We start from the raw sequence: 19,931 nt of genomic DNA on the forward strand, positions 1-19,931 counted from the left end.
TGTTCCCGTTCTCCACCTGCAGCAGGGGCCGCGACCAGCAGAGTCCCACCATCTACCAAGATGGAAGAACCCATGCAGCTGGGTTGAGGGTGCCTTACTCTGGAGGAATGCCTTAGATGGAGGTATTCTGGTCTGTGCTGCCTGTACTTCCTGTACTGGCTACTGTCTCCTGTCTTGTCCTGTCTGAGAAACTCCCGGGCCTAAGTTCAGTGGGGGTCCCGAACTTGGACGCTATTACTCCGGCCCCTCAATTGTCTCTGCCAGTCACCCTGACTTGGGACTTTCGCTCTTTCCCAACCATGGCTTTAATTGACTCTGGAGCAGGTGGGAGCTTTATTCTGAAGGATCTGGTACACCTCCTAGCATCTCCAATCGTACCATCGAGATATGGTTACACATCACCTCTATCCATGGCAAACCGCTACCTGGAAGGATTTACCAAGTGACGGCACCCATCCGTCTTCTCACTGGAGCCCTATATGAAGAGGAGATTGAATTCTTTGTACTGGAGAAGTCCATCCATCCAGTGGTTTTGGGTTTACTGTGGCTTCAGCGCCACTCTCCCCAGTTTGATTGGGGAACCTTACAGCTCGTCGAGTGGAGCCCAGCCTGTTGTCAACAGTGCCTCAAGAAGGTGGCACCTTCTCTTGTGATCCCCCTTGCAGTGTCTTTTTCTAGTCTTCTGCCTCCATATGTGGACTTCGAAGATGTTTTTTCGAAGTAGAGGGCGGATATCCTCCTGCCTCTGTGTAAGTTTGACTGCCCTATCGAGTTGATGCCTGCAACCACGCCTCTTAGGGGTAGGACCTACCTGCTGTCTGTACCAGAAACCCAAGCAATAAATGAATACATTCAAGAGAGCCTGGCTAAGGGTTTCATCCACCCGTGTACCTCGTTGGTGGGCGCAGGCTTTTTCTTCGTCATGAAGAAGGATGGATCTTCGTGACGATTACCATGGCCCTAATGCCATAACTCGCAAGGATAGATACCCGCTTCCGTTAATCTTGGAACTGTTCGACCGCCTCCAGGGCACTACCATTTTCACCAAATTGGATCTACGTGGTGCCAATAATCTGGTCCGCATACGCCCGGAGGATGTTTGGAAAACAGCATTTCACACTAGAGATGGGCATTATGAGTACCTTGTCATGCCTTTCGGACTTTGTAATGCTCCTGCGGTATTTCAACGAATGATTGAGATTCTTCGCGACCTCCTGTATACCAAGGTCGTAGCATACTTAGATGACATCCTCATCTTCTCAAAAGACCTGACCACTCATCGAGCCGATATCCGCACTGTACTTCAGCACCTTCGGAAAAATCATTTATTCGCCAAATTGGACAAATGTCTTTTTGAAAGATCCAGCTTGCCTTTCCTAGGCTACATCATTTCCCAGCGAGATTTCACTATGGACCCTAGTAAAGGGTATTCGTAATTGGCCCCAATCAGTGGGTCTTTGGGCACTCCAAAGGTTGCTTGGATTTACCAATTATCGTCACTTCATAGCGAACTACTCCCTGTTGGCAGCACTCCTCATGGCTATGACTCGGAAAGGCAGCAACACAAAGAACTGGTCCTCTGAAGCTTTAGCTGCCTTCCAAGACCTCAAGAACGCCTTCCTTTCTGGCCCTTGTTTGCGCCATCCAGATCCGAACCGCCCCTTCATCGTTGAGGTGGGCGCCTCTGCTATAAGGGCTGGGGCGGTTCTGAGCCAGTACTTGACCCGAGGAGTTCTCCATCCATGTTCGTTGTACTCCCATAAGTTCTCCCATGCTGAACAAAATTATAGCATAGGGGACAGGGAGTTACTAGCTATTAAGTTCGCCCTCGAAGAGTGGCGTCCCTGGTTGGAGGGCGCATAGTTCATCGTCTTTACGGATCATAAGAACCTTGAGCACCTTGGACATGCCGAGTGTCTCAATGCTCCCCAGGCCCACTGGGCATTATTCTTCTCTTGCTTCAATTTTGAGTTCTGTTACCGTCTGGCGGAGAAGAACCTCCGGGCGGATACTCTCTCTCGTTCCTTTGACCCTGATGATGTTCAAGATGAGCCGAGTCACATCATAGACCCTGCCTGTCTCTCCCTGTCAGCCACCATCACAGTTCCAACCGGGAAGACCGTCATGCCTCGCCGGCTCCGAGAGAATGTCCTATGTTGGGCGTACAACGCGCCCGAATGCTATGCTTCCTCCAACGCTACTACTGGTGGCCCACTATGTTTACTGATATGCGTGCCTATGTGGACTCATGTCCAACCTGTGCCTAGCAGAAGTCACCAGTAGGCCGACCTTGGGGCCTCCTCCAGCCATTACCTACACCAGAAGAGCCATGGACTCATTTATCCACAGACTTTGTAGTGGACCTCCCACCGTCCAAGGGGAATACGGTCATCTAGGTCATCATAGACCAATTCTGCAAAATGACTCATTTTGTCCCTTTGCCCACCTTACCATCAGCTCAGGAATTAACACATCTCTTCTTTCAGCATGTCTTTTGTCTTCATGGTCTGCCCACCGATATAGTCTTGGACAGGGTCCCCAGTTTGTCACCCGTTACTGGTGCCCTCTGTGCAAGACGTTTAGAATTACCATTAATTTGACTACAGCTTACCACCCTCGGGCCAACGGCCAAGCCTAGCGCACAAACCGCTTACTTAAGAACTTCCTACGCGCCTATACAAATGACCAGCAGGACAACTGGATGGAATTATTACCCTGGGCAGATTTTTCCCACAACTCCCACATTGTAGCAGCCACTGGAGTTTTTCCTTTCTCCATTGTATACGGCAGACAACCTCGGCTACCACTGCCGATTCCACTGTCTGTGCTCGCTGGCAGCTCAGGCTACAGCAGATGCTTTTCAAGCACTTTGGACCCAGATGAATCAACATCTTCACTAGGCTGCAGCACGTGCCAAGAAATCTGCTGATGCCCACCGTTGACCGGCTCCCGAGTTCCAGCCAGACCAAAAGGTCTGGCTAAGCACTCATCAAATTCGTCTTAAACTTCCTTCACAGAGGTTTTCACCAAGGTTTATTGGCCCAGTTGCCGTTACCCGGTGTATTGGGCCAGTTACATACCAGCTCAGGTTACCACAGACCTTAGGAATTCATAATTCCTTTCATGTGTCTCTGCTCAAGCTGGTGGTACTCACTTGGCCTTCTCGTAAGGCTCCTGAACCTTCCCAGCTTTCCACAAAACCGATACCATGTATCGTGTTCAAGAAGTCCTTGACTGCCAAAGGAGAGGCCGCTATTGGGAGTATCTTCTCTCTTGGCAAGGTTACAACCCCGAGGAGAACTCCTGGGAGCCTGCAAGTAACATCTTGGACAAGGGACTCCTCCTCCGTTTCCATCGTACCCATCTGGGCAAACTCAAGCCTCCAAGAGGGGGGGCGTAAAGGGGGAGTTACTGTTGCATGCCCCATCCGTAGTAGGCCCGCGACCGGGCCTACTCACCCTTGCAGCACTGCTCCCGGACCCGGACCATCCTTGCTCACGGCTGTGGGCAGCTGCCTACACCCCCGAGCACATACTGCCCCCTCAGCTGTTCCTGACTCCTCCGTGGACCTCCTCCCTGCATCCGGCCTCCTGCGGGCCCTGGCTTAGGCACGCGTGCCTCCCGTTCCTTTAAAGGGGCTGCGGCAGGGAACTGACATCATTGGGCCCTGGTATATAAGGCACTAGTTCCTTGGCAACAGGTCTCCACATTTGTTCATGTGCTCATTGCCCATCGTTCCTGGTTCCTGATCCTGACTCCATTCCTGGTTCCTGCTCCTGACCCATACCTTGGTCCCTTCCTTGTTTGCTGGACGTATTCTTTAGCTTTGACCCTTGCTACATTGGACCATGCTCAGGATTACTTCTCTGGCTTTGACCCTTGCTACGTTGGACACGCTCAGGATTGCTTCTCTGGCTTTGACCTTTGCTGTGCTCTGTTTCAGTACCCTGTCTTGCTCAGCCGCCTGCCCTGATCTCAGCTTGCCTTGACTACGCCTTTGGTGTCTACTTGGACTTGGCCTTTAGGCTACGGCCTCTATTACTTGGGCGCCCTCTGTCTCTGCCCTGTTCCTGTTGACGCCCGGGTCTCTGGATCTTCGCCTCATCCGGACCTTCTTCGGTCCCTTGATATCTCTGCTGGTTCCTGGCAACCCTTGCACCACTACTACTGGGAGTTGTCATGCGGAGGCCCGCCTAAGACCAGCCGGCCCCGGCACCCAAGGGCTCAACCTGCGGGCGGGGAACGAGGGCTGGTACTAGCGAAGCTCCAGTTGCCCTCCATCTCCTAGTCAGCTTTGCCTTCTGACGGTGGGGACCCGTAGGGCTTGCCCTACGGGTTGCGTCAACCCCACCTCGGGCCAAGGGTCCACCACCAGCGCAACACAGACAAGAGGCATTGCATAGTAATCCCTCTGATATGCCATTTTTTTTGTTCTGTTTTTTTAAGACTCCTTCATACTGCCTGCTTCAGGATTGTAAGCAGTGTGGGTTATTTAGACTTTATTCTTCACTTTATTAAGATGTCTGACAAGTTCTACATATTAGACTGTATTCTGGATAAATTCTTGTTGTTTTTGTTTTTTCCCTTGCCTGAGTTTTTAAGGGGGGGTGATATTTAGATTGGTACTAAAAGATGTGCTTTCTCAGGGATCAGAGTTTTCTGTCTTCCTGGATTGGTAGCAAAGAGGATTCAGTTATTAAACAGGAACATGGAAGCTTTCAGGTTCCTATGGGAAGTTAAAATATTTTGACTCTGCACTGAGGCAGATCAGTCCACACAGTTGGTTATGCACCACTACCAGCGGATGGAGATGTAGTAAAAGCTGAAGTCACGGACATATAGCCACACCCCATCAGCCTGCCAGTATTCTCAATCTCCAGCAGATGATGGACATGCATTTCCTTTCTGGGGATTTCTGTGGTAAAAAATTAATGAAAGAAAAGGAGAAGATGGAAGAATTTTCAAATACCTTTTGAACATCTGAAGTGACACCAGTAGGTCCCTCCCTCAGTTGAGTGTTTTCAGTCCGGGAGCTTGCCTCAGGCATGGACTTAAAAAAAATCATTAAAAAAAAAAGTGGTTGGAGCCAGAGGGAGTGCTCGGCAGTGACGGCTTGTGCTCTCTCCCCCCGTAGCCAGAGATCCGTTCGTGTTTTCAGTCAGGAGGGCTGAGCTCAGATATGAGAACCAAAAAAAAAGGGAAGAGTTTAGGGAGGTTTTTTCTCTTCCTTCTTTACCAGGTCTCCTTCCCTCAACACTATGTTTGGCATCCCTTCCCTCCTTCCTTCTCTCTTTCCTCAGAGTTTAGTATAGAGTGGGTGGCACGAGCTCTGTGGGTTGAGCAGCCTTTGGGTAGGCCCCGCTCATAAGGCTCGATTTTCTTCAACCACATGAGGGCTGTAGTGGCATGATTTTCCTGTGCACTGGCGTGTGTGCACCCCGCGTGGCAGTACACTGACGTGAAGGCGCAGGTGCGCGTATGTGCATAAGACTGCGGCTTATATAGAGTGAGGGGGTATGGTGCAAGTGCATACTGTTTTGAGTGCATGCTGTCTGCATACTGTGCATGTACTTTTTGAGCGTTTACTGAACACACCCCGTCTGAGTGCACACTGAGTGCTTACTATCAGTGTATGCTGAGTGCATACTATTTGAGCGCATACTGCACGCACAGTGTCTGAGTGCCTACTGTCTGAACACCTCTTGACTGAGTGCCTCCTGTCTGAGCACATGCTATCTGGGTGCATTCTCACTTGTTTGGGCGCTTAATGTTTGAGCGCATCCTGTCTGGGCACATCCTGTCAGCATGTATTCTGTCTGGACACATACTGTTTGAGTGCATTTGATATGAGCGCATTCTATCTGGGTGCATGCTGTCTGAGCACATACTATTTGAGTGCTTACTGAATGGAACCGTGGCCCTTTTCAGGCGTGTGATGGTGTATGTTCTCCTGGAATGGTTATGGTGCCAGGGACATAGAGGTTTCAGTGTCTAACTAGGCTGGCCTAGAAGTTAAGACTCTGGTCTTTAACCTTGCAACTGATGCTGGTTCAAGCCCCATTGGGGGTTCTTTCCAGACAAGCAGTTTTCGCATGAGTCTTCAAAGGAACCTTCTAATGAAGTCATATAAAGACAGTTTGCACTGTGTGTGTATGGTGTAATTATGTTTATGCAGCTTGCATATAACGGCAGTGGAGCCATTGCTTTCTCTGTGTCCGTGTCAGCACTGATTGGACAAGATGATTTACCTACTATGTTTCTTTGTTGATGCTGGCCTTCCCCTCGGTCTGAGGGGAGTGGGACAGAAGATCATAAAATGAATGTATCTCCTTCTTCTTGATTTCCAAAGACCGAGACATCTATGAGAGATGTGGTTCAATCCGGCAATGTTAGTCTTGGGCCTATGGGCTCTGGGATCCTCCCTTTCCTGGGTGGAATCCCAGCATCTTCAGGTTTTTCTGCAGGATCACCCAGTTAGGGTCTCCAGGCTCCCACTTTTCAGCCACTGCATGCAAGTGCCACAGTGAAGTAGTCTTGGTAATGTTCAGGAAAATGTGCTTGATGATATGTGGATGCATCTGATGGGGATTTGGGTTTCTCCCTTCTGGATGAAGGGGAGACTCCTCCGGATTTGGAACCACATTACACTGTGATCTGAGTTTTTCCACAGAGTTGAGTTGCCAGGTCTATTGTTTCAGACTTTGGAGATGTTTGGTGTGGCTGGAGTGACTTTGCCTGTGTGCAGCAGGAGGACACCATACTGGTCACGCTACGCAAGGTCTCATGTTTTCTTTCCCCTCCTGGATGTGATTTCAGGATTGATTGTCCTTGAACAGAGCACCTTTGAACCTAATGTCATTGGAGGGCGTACTTTGGCAGGATTGTGCACCTTAGTTGAAAACAAGGGTGCTCTACATGATGCTCAGGATAGGTTTGAGACTATTCTTAGGCAGGTCTTGTGGCCATGGCGATGTATTTGCAGATTGTATCCTGTTGCTTCATGGAAGTGTCTGTCTAGAGCAGTGGTTCTCAACCTTTTTTCTGTCGGGGCACACCTGACAGATGGTTCTCACATGCGTGACACACTGAACATGCGTGACACAACAATGAGCAGAACTAGGACATTCCCCGTTTAATTTACCATACAAAAAAAGATATTTCTGGTGACATCTCAATAACAGCAACATAAATACTCTCTCCTACCAGGTGCAATAGCCCTCCTTATGAAAAATCAGTAATTTATCACCAATGCATGTTCTATTGAGAAAACACAACAAATAATATTGATACAAATGCCTACATGCTAGTAAAATACTTCACCTCGGTCACACACACAGAATTAACCTTCAAGTACAGAAAGACCACAAATTACAAATATGGAAACAGAAACTGGAATGGAAACCCAAAAAAGCCACTCTGCATTCTGTGCAAAACAAAAATATAGAACATGCATTGGTGATAAATTACTGATTTTTCATAAGGAGGGCTATTGCACCTGCCTGACCAATCTCTCTTTCTCTCTCTCTCACACACACATACACACCAGTCACCTGCCTGACCAATCTCTCTTTCTCACACACACAAACACACCCACACACACACCAGTCACCTGCCTGACCAATCTCTCTTTGTCCCTCATACACACACACACACACACACACCAGTCACCTGCCTGACCAATCTCTCTTTCTCACACTCACAAACACACCCACACACACACCAGTCACCTGCCTGACCAATCTCTCTTTGTCCCTCATACACACACCCACACACACACCAGTCACCTGCCTGACCAATCTCTTTCTCTCTCTCATACACACATACACACCAGTCACCTGCCTGACCAATCTTTCTCTTTCTCATACACACACACACCAGTCACTTGCCTGACCAATCTCTCTCTCTCACACACACACACACCAGTCACCTGCCTGACCAATCTCTTTTTCTCTCACACACACACACGTCACCTGCCTGATCAATCTTTCTCCCTCATACACACATACACACACACACACACCCACACCCACACACACACCAGTCACCTGCCAGACCAGTCTCTCTCTCTCTCACACACACACACCAGTCACCTGCGTGACCAATCTCTCTCTCTCTCTCACACACACACACACACCAGTCACGTTCCTCACCAATCTTTCTCTCGCACACACCAGTGACTTTCCTGAGCAGTCTCTTGCTCTCATACATTTCTCTTACTTACACACACATATTCTCTCATACACTTACACACTTGCTGGCTCACTCTCTGACTCATTCACCCCCACCCACAGCCCACATAGCAGCTACAGCACAAGGTAGCCGGTATGCTGCTATTAAAAGCAGATTCCTGACAGGCTGGAAACTGCAGCAGGAATAACCTCCCCAGCTCCACAGTGCTAAGAAGGCAGCACTCAACTGTTTGCTTGTGCTGCGATCGATCGCGGCACAAAGCAATCAGCTGAGAATATAATTCTATGCTTTTCTCCCCACCCCAGCTTTTTTTTTTTTTTTTTTTTTTTGCAGTTTGATTATTATTAATTTTATATTTTCTTGCTGGTGTCGCACTGGCAAGAGAAGGGGAGATCTGAGCCGGGGGGGCAGCGGCACCGCCGTACTCCTGCAGGCCCTGGCAAAGGGCCAGCCAGCTTCGAATGCGATTTCTGCAGCAGCAGCATACATGCATGGCCTTTTCTTCTTCCCGCGTGCCCAGTAAACATCACTTTCTTTTCCGGGCCACGGGGTGGGAAGAAGAAATGGTCACATTCCTGTTGCCAGCTTCCAGAAATACTGCTGCCATTCCCCTCGGGGGAATGTGCTGATAGCCCGGGCAGGTACGGCAGTAGTGTTCATCTTGCTGAGGTGAAAGGGAGGGGGGCGGGGAAGAGCAGCGGGTGCGCGCGACACCTGCTGGTGCTTCGCGACACATCGGTTGAGAACCGCTGCTCTAGAGACAAACAAGAAACAGGGTCCAATGGCAGTTTGGTACAGAACCAGGGCCACCGCATTCTTAGCCGATGTGGGCTGTGATAAGGTGCAGATAACTACTAACAGACAGGTGGCTTCTGTGATTGTGGCTACATGCCAGCTGTGGCTACGGTGTCCAGATCCAATCTCACAAGGTTACCCTTTTAGGGTTTTCATTTCTGAGGCATCCTCCGGTACCGCAGCTCTTCGATCTTCACAATGAAACATACATAAAAAAATAGAAATGATGGCAGAAAAAGACCAAACGGCCCATCCAGTCTGCCCAGTAAACTCCCACACTTATATTCCCATACTTATCTGTTTCACCAACCACCAAGTTCAGGGCCCTTGTTGGTAACTGTTTGATTCGAATTTCCTGCCACCCCCTGCCGATGATGCAGAGAATAATGTTGGAGTTGCATCAAAGGTAAATCATAAGGCTTAATGATTAAGGGTAGTAACCGCCGCATCAAGCAAGTTACCCCGATTCTTGTTTACCCAGACTGCACAGATCAATGCCTTGTTGGATGCTGTCTGAATGTAAATCCTCTTTTCCACATTTCCCCCTGCCATTGAAGCAGAGAGCAACGCTGTATATGCATTCAAAGTGAAGTATCAGGCTTAATTAGTTTAGGATAGTAACTGCCGCAATAAGCAAGCTACCCCCACGCTTATTTTTTTACCCAGACTGTGCAGTTCAGTCCTTGTTGGTTGTTGTTTGAATGCAAATCCTCTTATCCACATTTCTCCTTGCCGTTGACACAGAGAGCAATGTTGGAGTTGCATTAACCGTGTGAAGGCTTATAGAGTAAGGGTAGTAATCACCAGGTAGTAGCCATCACCATTTCAGCAAGCCACCCCCTTGGCTCTTCTCTTCATTCCCATCCTCCAGCCTTTGTGGATCCACAGTGTTTATCCCATGCCCCTTTGAATTTCTTCACAGTTTTAGTCTTCACCACTTCCTCCGGAAGGGCATTCCCTTCTTCTACTGATTTTTTTCCAACAGAAAGGGTTTACTGTTGACCATGGATCATTAAAACCTTTCAAGTAGTTGAAAGTCTGTAACATATCACCCCTGCTCCCCCCCCCCCCTTCTCCTCAGGGTATACATATTTAGGTTCTTCAATCTCTCCTCATAAGTCATTTTATGTAGAACCTCCATCTTTTTGGTCACCCTTCTCTGGACCGCCTCCATCCTGTCTCTGTCCCTTTGGAGATACGGTCTCCAGAACTGAACACAATACTTCAGGTATGAGGTCTCACCAAGGCCCTGTACAAGGGGATCATCACTTCCTTTCTCTTACTAGATATTCCTCTCTTTATGCTGCCCAGCATTCTTCTGGCTTTAGCTAGCGCCTTGTCACATTGTTTCGCCAACTTCAGATCGTTTGACACTATTACCCCAAGGTCTCTCTCCTGCTCCGTGCACATCAGCCTTTCACCCCCCCATCAAATACAGTTCTTTCGGATTTCCACACTCCATATGCATGACTCTGCACTTCTTGGCATTGAATCTCAGCTGCCATATCTTTGACCACTCTTCCAGTTTCCTTAAATCCCGTCTAATTCTCTCCACTCCTTCCGGCATGTCCACTCTGTTGCAGATCTTAGTGTCATCCGCAAACAGACAAACTTTACCTTCTCTCCCATCTGCACTGTCTCTCACAAAGATATTGAACAGGACCGGTCCCAACACCGATCCTTGCGGCACTCCGCTTAACACTGCTCTCTCTTCAGAGTAAGTTCCATTTACCATCACATATTGTCTTCTGTCCATCAACCAGTTTGCAATCCAGGCCACCACCTTGGCATTCACTCCTACGCTTCTCATTTTATTCACAAGCTTCCTGTGCGGGACCGTATCAAAAGTTTTGCTGAAATCCAAGTAGATGACATCGAGCGCTCTTCCTCGATCCAATTCCCTAGTCACCCAATCAAAAAAGTCAATCAGATTTGTCTGACAGGACCTTCCCCTGGTGAATCCATGCTGCCTCTGGTCCAGCAATTCGTATGACTGTTTCATGGTGAGATCTTGAGTACTGGGCTCAATTCTGATCCCCACATCTCAAAAAAGATATAAATGCACTACAGAAAGTAGAGAGAAGGGCAACCAAAATGATAAAGGGGATGGAAGTACTCCCTTATGAGGAAAGGCTAAAGAGGTTAGGGCTATTCAGCTTGGAGAAGAGACGGCTGAGGGGGGATATGATGGAAGTCTACAAAATCATGAGAGGACTAGAACAGGTAAATGTGAATTGGTTGTTTTCAGATAATAGAAGGACTAGGGGATGCAAGTAGCACATTTAAAATAAATTGGAAAAAAATATTTTTCACTCAATGCAGTTAATTTTTGGAATTTCTTGTCAGACAATGTGGTTAAGGCAGTCAACTTAGCTGGGCTTAAAAAAAGGTTTGGGCAAGTTCCTGAAGGAGAAGTCCATAAACTGTTATTAGTTGAGTTGACATGGGAATAGCCACTGCTTATTACCGGCATTAGTAGCATGAGATATATTTAATGTTTGGGTACTTGCTAGGTACTTGAATCCTGGATTGACCACCATTGAAAACTGGATTCTAGGCTTGATGGACCCTCGGTCAAACGCAGTACAGCAACTTCTTATGTTCTTAAGACCTTTCACATGTGAGTTCACAGCATTGCCTCTAAGCCACCAGGCTGGCTTATTTCTTCCTCTTTTTGCATAAATTGTGATTGTAAAGCATTGAGATTGATAAAATAAGGAGTTAAGGGAATCCCAACTAATTAATTAAACTTCTGTGATTTCTACTCACAAAGGGGCTGATGTAATAAGGTGCACTGAAGCTGCCGCGGGTTTGTGCATGCACTTACACATGTTTGTACACGTGTTTTCCCATGCAAATTCCTATATGGGAATGTAATAAGGATTTTGTGTGCAGGAAAAAAGCATGTACGTGTTTGCTGACCTGCGTTTTTTTCTGTACGAATGCATTCTAAAGGCATGCAAAGGAGGCAATTATCTAATCATAGGCAATGCAGAGAGCCGCGGTAATGCTAGTGCGGGTTTTTTAATGCAAGTTTTTTACTGCCACAGTCAGCACGAATTAAGTGACAGTGCCAATTCGGGGGCTATTTTATTCCATCGTTTGCATAGTGTGATTTTGATAATGGAGATTTCTGATTGTGTCCAGCTATTCCTGATGCTGTGGTATATCCTGCGGCTTTGCCAAAGGATGACAGCAGCAGAAGGTGACAGAGGTCATGGCAGGAGAGAGAGGATCTGGAGAGAGCAGGCGGAGAGAAGGGATCATGAAGAGCAGGCTGTTCCAGCTAGATTTGTTCTTAGCTAGCCATCTTTCTAGGCGCCTGAGCAGAAGAGCGCCTGTCTCGGTGCCTGAGCGGCAAGATTCATGATTAGCTAGGCACCTTTCTGGGCGCCCGAGCGTCTAGATTTGCGCTCAGCTGAGCGCCTATTTCTGCGCTCGAGCTTCCAGGTTCATGCCCAGCTGAGCAACTATCTTGCTGCCATGCAGTTAACACACATGAAAATATTTTCCATTTTTTTCTGCAGCACACACTTATTCCAAATATTAAAAATATATTCCAAGGTCATACTTTCACTGAATAGGGAGAGCCCTTCGCTCACTCGCTTTAATACACGGATTATCGGCGCAGCTTTTCAGCATGGATATGGCCGCTTATTACATTGGGCTTTACCATGCTTAGGTATGCGCATTTCTTCATAAGTGTGCAGGTTTCTGTGCGCAAATCATTTGCATAATTTATTTCTTTTACATCCCACGGAAGCACCAGCTTTAGCCGCTCACGGTGATCAAAACCCGCGCTCATAACTAGCGCCTGTTTTGCTGCAGGTCTTATTTCATTGTCCTCAGAAGAAGAGTGATTTTTGCATTACCACAGGAATTTATTTATTTATTTATTTGTTGAGTTTTATATACCATCATTTTGTAGAGCCATCACAACGGTTTACAAAAGTATACATTTTTCTTAGCAGTTGTGTAACAGAAAAGCAATGTGAACATTATACATTTTCTTAGCAGTTGTGCAACAGTAAAAACAATTTGAACAATATCAGAAATAAGCATATCAACTCCAGAGAGCATTATTCGGTTGGATGAGGAGGGTATGCAGATTCAGGGTGAAGAGAATGTATTAAGAGGTTTACAACTGAGAGTTCAATTGAGAGTTGGGATGATTAGACGTCTGAAGGTCAATGTAGAATTTGCGGAACATTAGTGTTTTTTAGGTCTTTTTTGAATGTTTTTAGGTCGTGTTGGGTTCTCAGGAATTTAGGGTAGGGTGTTCCAAAGTTTAGGTGAGGCAATTGAAAAGGTTCTTTCTCTTGTGGTTGCCAGATGCGCATCTTTGATAGGGGGAATGTTTAGGTAACCTGAGTTATTAGAGCATAGGTTTCTTGGAGGATTTTGAGGGATTATGTTTAGGGTGTTAAGACCTTGATGATCATTGTTTAGGATTTTGTGGATTATGGTCATTGATTTGTAAGCAATACGTGCAGTAATAGGGAGCCAGTGAAGTGAGGTCAATATTGGTGTTATGTGTTCACTTCTTTTTGTTCCAGTTAGGACTCTGGCAGCTCAGTTCTGCAGTATTTGGAGTGGTTTGAGGGATGAAAAAGGTATTCCAATTAGTATGGAGTTGCAATAGTCGAAGGTGGAGAAGATAAGTTGTAGTACAGTTCTGAAATCGTAGGGGTTGAGAAATGGTTTCAGGTGTCTTAGGGTTAGGAGTCTGTGGTATCCTTCTTTAGTTTTATTTGCTATGTGGTTCTTGAAAGAAAGTTCTTTATCAATGATAACTCAGAGGTTCCTGGTGTGGGTGGTAGGGAGTATAGTTATCATTTGTTTGTCAAGTATTGTCAGGGGTGGCGGAGTTGGATTGGGTTTTTTATCCATGAGTATTATTTCAGTTTTGTCAAAGTTGATTATGAGTTTCAGGGAATTTAGGAGATGTTTGATTGAGATAAGTAGTTCTGAGGTTTTCTTGTAGGTGTCTTCAATCGAATTTTGTATGGGAATGAGGAGCTGAATGTCATCTGCAAAGAGGACGTGTGTGATTTCATATTCTTTTAGTAGCTGGCAGATGGGGAGAAGGTGTATGTTGAAACGGGTGGCTGATAAAGCTGATCCTTGAGGGACTCCGGTGTTGAGGTTGATTGTTTTTGATAGGTTGTTGTTGATTAATACTTGGTATGTTCGATCAGATAAATAGGAAGAAAACCAATGTAAGGTATTGCCAGTTAAACCAATTTGGGATAGTTGCTTCAATAGTATATTGTGGTTCACTGTGTCGAAGGCGGCTGAAAGGTCAAGAAGAATGAGTGAGTATTTTTCACCTTTGTCAAAGCCTCTTATAATAATGTCATTTAGGGAGATGAGGAGAGATTCCGTGTTTAGGTTTTTTCTAAAACCATATTGGGATGGAGGTAGGATGCTGTTTGTCTCCAGGTAGTCATCTAGTTGAGTGTGTACGACTTTTTCAATGGTTTTGGCTATGAACGAAAGGTTTGATATGGGACGGTAGTTGGTAAGGATTTCCGGATCTAGGTTGTTCTTTTTAAGGATTGGTTTGATGACAGCAGTTTTGAGGCATTTGGGGTAATTGCCTTCGGTCAGTGATAAATTGACAATTTTGGTGATGGTTTTTGATATGGTAGGTTCAATTGATTTGAGGGTTGTTATTGGAATGTTGTCTAATGGCTGGCTGGCGGGGTTCATTTTATTTATTATAGATTGAATTTCAATGGTGGAGGCAGTGTCAAAGTTTGACCATGATGAGGATATCTTGTTGTTAAGTTTGGTGTTCTGGTTCTTGTTGGTTATGTTGGATTGGATTAGATGAGATATTTTGTTGTTGAAGAAATCGGCAAAGTCATCACTTCCATGTTTGGTGCATGAAGACTCTTGGGTGGTTTTGGTAAGTTTCTGAATTATTGTGAATAACATTCTGGGGTTATGATGAAATTTGGAGATTTTGTTGGAGAAGAATTCCGTTTTCGCATTGTTGATGATATTTTTATATTGAGCTAAGTTGTTCTGATAATTATTTAGTGTGGTAGTATTTTTGGTTTTTCTCCATTCTTTCTTTTTTTCGGAGTATGCGTTTGGCAGTTCTGATATTTGATATTTGAATGTCTTAAATGGGAAATGACTGGAGTAGATACTTTGTATATCACTTGTAATAATTTCAGCCTGGTGTTACTCATCTGTAATAATGCATTCCAAGTTTCATGTGGATTTATGACTCTGTATAAGGCTTGATAATAAAGATGTTACTAATCAATACAGAAATACTGAAATCATTAACTCTAGTCTCCTTTAATGACCAAATTTTTCTTCACAATGCAGGATGACTACAATCACATACATGGAGGAAAATGGACCGTGAATAATTTGCGTTTGTATCTTGAGAGCACACGTGGCAAAGAGGTCACTAATAAACTCTTTGATGAAATCCACTGGATAATTGTGCAGTCACTGAAGGCTGTTGCAGTGAGTATTATAAGCAGAATGCAGCAAAAAAGATTTCCTGGCGTGTAGCCAGATGGACTCAGAACGAATGGGGATAGTATCCGCGTGCTAGCAGTTGGAGACGGATCTGACGTCAGCACGGGGTATATATATCCCCACAGGAAGCGTAGCAACTCAGTAATTTCCGTCTCCAAAGCAGTTTGGAGAGCCTGCACGCTAGCTGAGCGTGTTTTCCAAATCTACTTTTCTACTTACTAAAACTTCTATAACATCGAGCCCCGCACTCCTGCGGTGATACCCTAAGGTCCCTCCCCCAGTAGAGTTTCCTGGGGTGATTTCCGTGATCACCCCGGAGGTGTAAGTCCTCAGTCCGGTGGCCGAATCGCGGCAGGGACACAGCCCCCGGGCGAGGTTCGGGTGAGGCTTTCGAGGCGCCTCGGTCCCGGCGTGGACGAGGCAGCGGGTGCATATCCTCAAACACGGCGGTGAAGGTACTTGCCCTCTCCCCCCGCAGCCGGAGACCGCCCGGGTTCCAGCCGGGAAGCGCCGAGGATCAGGTAAGACGTACATCTCTTATTTCTGGTCTCCGAGGAGCAGAGGATCGGCGGCGTGGCACGCCGTGGAGGATGCCATTTTGGGGCCTTGTTCAGGTATTGAGCGCCTGTAATAGGCGCGGCTCTATTCCTCCTTGTGCATATATTGACTTATTGCTGTGTGCATGTGCCACTGTGCGTGTATTACTAACCGCCTGTTGATGAAAGCGAGACTTTTGGCAAGACTTTTGGCAAGTCTTGTGGGGGTTAGGAGCCCCCCCCAAGCTGGCCAAAAGTCCCTGGGGCTCCAGTGGGGGTCCGGGAGCGATCTCCTACGCTCCTGACGTCGGGGGACAAAAAACAAAATGGCGCCGGCGCTACCTTTGCCCTGCTGTCATATGACAGGGCAAAGATAGCGCCGGCGCCATTTCTACAACGCACTGGAGGCCCGAGAGTAAAAGATCACACCGGGACCCTCCCTCTGGACCCCAGGTAATTTAAGGCATTTTGGGGGGGTTCGGGAGGGTGGGGGATTTATTTTAAAGGGTCGGGGTGGGTTTTAGGGATGTTTTAGTGTGCTGGTTTTCCTGCCCTCCCCCGATTTACGATTTACACGATATTTTAAAAAACAAAACCGCAACGATAAGATTCCCTCCCCCCTCCAGCCGAAATCGATCGTTAAGACGATCGATCACACGATTCACATCTCTATTGCTAAGTGCCTATTGAATGCCATTGAGCATATATTGCTAACCGCATATTGCTGAAAGCCTATTGAATGCTATTGAGCGTGTATTGCTAACCGCATATTGCTAGGAGCATATTGAATGCCATTGAGCGTATATTGCTACCCGCCTATTGCTAAGTGCCTATTGAATGCCATTGAGCATATATTGCTAACCGCATATTGCTGAAAGCCTATTGAATGCTATTGAGCGTGTATTGCTAACCGCATATTGCTGAAGGCCTATTGAATGCTATTGAGCGTGTATTACTAATCGCTTATTGCTGAGCCTTGACAGCCTTTATGCGGGTATTGTGGGCTGCATATTGCTGAGAGCATATTGTATACAATTGAGCTGTTTTCATGACTGCCTAGGGCTGCGAACATATTGTTAATTTTGTGCGCCTGTTGTATTACGCGCCTATTGCTGCCGCATATTATTATTGTGCGCCTGTTGTATTAAGCGCCTATTGCTGCCGCATATTATTATTGCGCGCCTGTTGTATTAAGCGCCTATTGCTGCCGCATATTATTATTGTGCGCCTGTTGTATTAAGCGCTTATTGCTGCCGCATATTATTATTGCGCGCCTGTTCTTTTCACATATATTATTGCCGCTTCTCTTTCAATGGAACAGAATGCATCAGCGTCTTCAGCGGCGGCGCCGCCTGCATCAGGCATTAGAGCCCTTGGCCTCTGCTCTGCATGCCAACTTAGAGCCACGCACAGTGAAGAGCCAGACTCCCTATGTGCCCAATGTGAGGAGGCCGTGGGACCCTCGAGCCAGGCCCAGTCTCAGCCACGGTTTGCTGACAGTTCCCCAGGGGCTACCCCGGATTTAGCGGGCAGTCTTGACCAATCGGGGATCCCGGGGGATCTTGTACCCCGGCGATTAGAGGCTGCTTCCATTTCCTGGGTGGATCTCTTTAAGGGGATTCATGCCTTTGTACAGATGCAAACGGCTTCCCGTCCGGGCCCTGCTGTTCCTGCTGTTCCTGTTGTTCCTGCAGTTGCTGCGGTTCCTGCGGTGGCTGCGACTGCGGCGGCTGCTGCGGTGGCGGCTCCTGCGGATCCTGTTCCTGGACCCTCACGCCCTTATCGTGAGTGGGACCTCCCGCCGCTGGACAGTCCAGATCAATCGGACCAGGAGGTTTCACCGGACGAGTCCGAACTCCCGGACGAGGGGGAGCTTCCCCCAGGGATTGAGCCATATAGAACCATGAGGCGGTTCTTCCCCAAGGAGGATCTCTCCGACCTGGTGTCTCAGTGTCTGGCGGAGTTGGATATTACAGGTCCCAGCGCTACGGTACCCTCTGCGCAGAACCCCCTGCTGGAAGGGCTTCGTCCTACAGCCCGCCATTTTCCATTCTTGCAAGCAGCTCAACAACTGATAGATTTAGAATGGGCGGCACCAGCGGCTTCCTTCAAAGGGGGCCGGGCCCTGACGGGCATGTACCCATTGGCGCCGGCTATCCAGGACCTACTGGCGTGCCCTCAGGTGGACGCCTTGATTAGCGCTGTGGTCAAGCGCACTACCATTCCAGTTGAAGGGGGGACGGCCCTCAAGGAGCCTCATGACCGGCGACTGGACGCCATTCTGAAACAGACCTTTGAGGTGGCAGCTCTATCTTTGCGGATCGCGACCTGCTGCACAGTGGTGACGCGTGCCTGTTTGTCACAGGTTAGGAACAACGCTCCGGCAGCTGACATGGAGTCAGCTCTTTCGTTCCTCACAGATGCTGCATCAGACCTGGTCCGGACAACAGCTAAGGGGATTTCATCCTCCGTAGCCGCCAGGAGGCAGCTCTGGATCCGGAGATGGTCGGCTGATGCGCCTTCAAAGACACGTCTCACCAGATTGCCCTTTAAGGGCTCTTTCCTATTTGGCAGCGACCTTGATAAACTGGCCAATACATGGGGTGCCTCTCCAGTGCCTAGACTGCCGGAAGATCGGTTCAGAAGGGGCCAGCGTGCCTTTCTGAGGCCCTCCAGGGGCAGGAGTTCACAGCGCTTTGTTCCTTACAGGGGTCGCTACCAGGCACCACGTCCTCAGGCCAGGAATCAGTCCTTTCGGACCAAGCAGCGCAAGAGGGGAGCAGGCCCGGGCTCGGGTCCCGGCCGCGCCTCACAATGAGAATCCGCCGATTCATCTGGGGGACGGAGCCATAGGGGGCAGGTTAACCCTCTTCTACCCCAGATGGGTCGAGATCACGTCGGACCAGTGGGTCCTTGCCATTATCCGGGAGGGATATTATCTGGACTTTCATCATCTCCCTCCGGACAAGTTTGTGGAATCTTCATGTCCCAGACACAAGAAGGCGGCATTGGAAGCTACCCTGGCGAGGCTCCTGTCCTTGAAAGCCATCATCCCAGTACCTGCCTGGGAAGTGAATTCTGGACACTATTCCATTTATTTCATGGTACCCAAGAAAGGGGGCACCTTTCGGCCTTTGCTGGACCTCAAGTCAGTCAATCGCTACTTACGGGTACCAAGGTTTCGCATGGAGACTCTGCGCTCCGTCAAGGCTGCAGTACAGCCAGGAGAATTCCTCACGGCGTTAGACCTGTCAGAGGCATACCTGCATATCCCGATCCATCCGGATCATCAGCGCTACCTACGCTTCAAGGTTCTAGGCCGCCACTTCCAGTTTCGGGCTCTGCCCTTCGGGTTGGCCACGTCACCACGGACATTCACCAAGGTGGTCGTAGTGGTAGCAGCGGCACTCAGGCGGGAAGGAATTCTGGTCCATCCCTACTTAGATGACGGGCTGATCAGGGTGAAATCTCGAGAGGAGAGCCTTCGGACAAACGACAGAGTGATCGCCCTTCTGGAAAGCTTGGGCTGGGTAATCAACGTCAGAAAGAGCTGCCTACAGCCTTCCCAGTCTCTGGAATACCTGGGAGTACAGTTCGACACCCGGGCGGACACAGTCAGCCTCACTTCCAAGAGAAAGTTGAAACTTCAGCAGCGTATCCAGTATTTGATGGGAGCCAGTCGGCCCATAGCCTGGGATTATCTGCAGGTTTTTGGTCTCATGGCATCCACCCTGGAAGTGGTGCCTTGGGCGAGGGCCCATATGAGACCTCTACAACACTCCCTGCTCTCTCGCTGGAGCCCCCGTCTACGGAACTATTCCACGCACCTGCATCTGCCAGCCAGAGTGCGGACCCAGTTGCGGTGGTGGTTGCAGTCCAACCACATGAGCAGGGGGTCGAAGATGTCTT

The 19,931-nt window shown here is 48.1% G+C and overlaps 1 protein-coding gene across 5 annotated transcripts in view; it reads left to right on the forward strand.

Annotated features, from left to right (window-relative positions):
- TTLL1 (tubulin tyrosine ligase like 1) overlaps positions 1–19,931 on the forward strand; it is a 383,001-nt gene that overhangs the window by 243,600 nt on the left and 119,470 nt on the right. For all 5 annotated transcript variants that reach the window (XM_029600090.1, XM_029600091.1, XM_029600092.1 and 2 more), the window contains one exon: positions 15,328–15,471. In XM_029600090.1, the coding sequence (XP_029455950.1) occupies positions 15,328–15,471 (144 nt within the window). The remainder of the gene's footprint in view (positions 1–15,327; positions 15,472–19,931) is intronic.

This window comes from Rhinatrema bivittatum, chromosome 4 (assembly GCF_901001135.1).
Source record: "Rhinatrema bivittatum chromosome 4, aRhiBiv1.1, whole genome shotgun sequence".
Taxonomy (NCBI): domain Eukaryota; kingdom Metazoa; phylum Chordata; class Amphibia; order Gymnophiona; family Rhinatrematidae; genus Rhinatrema; species Rhinatrema bivittatum.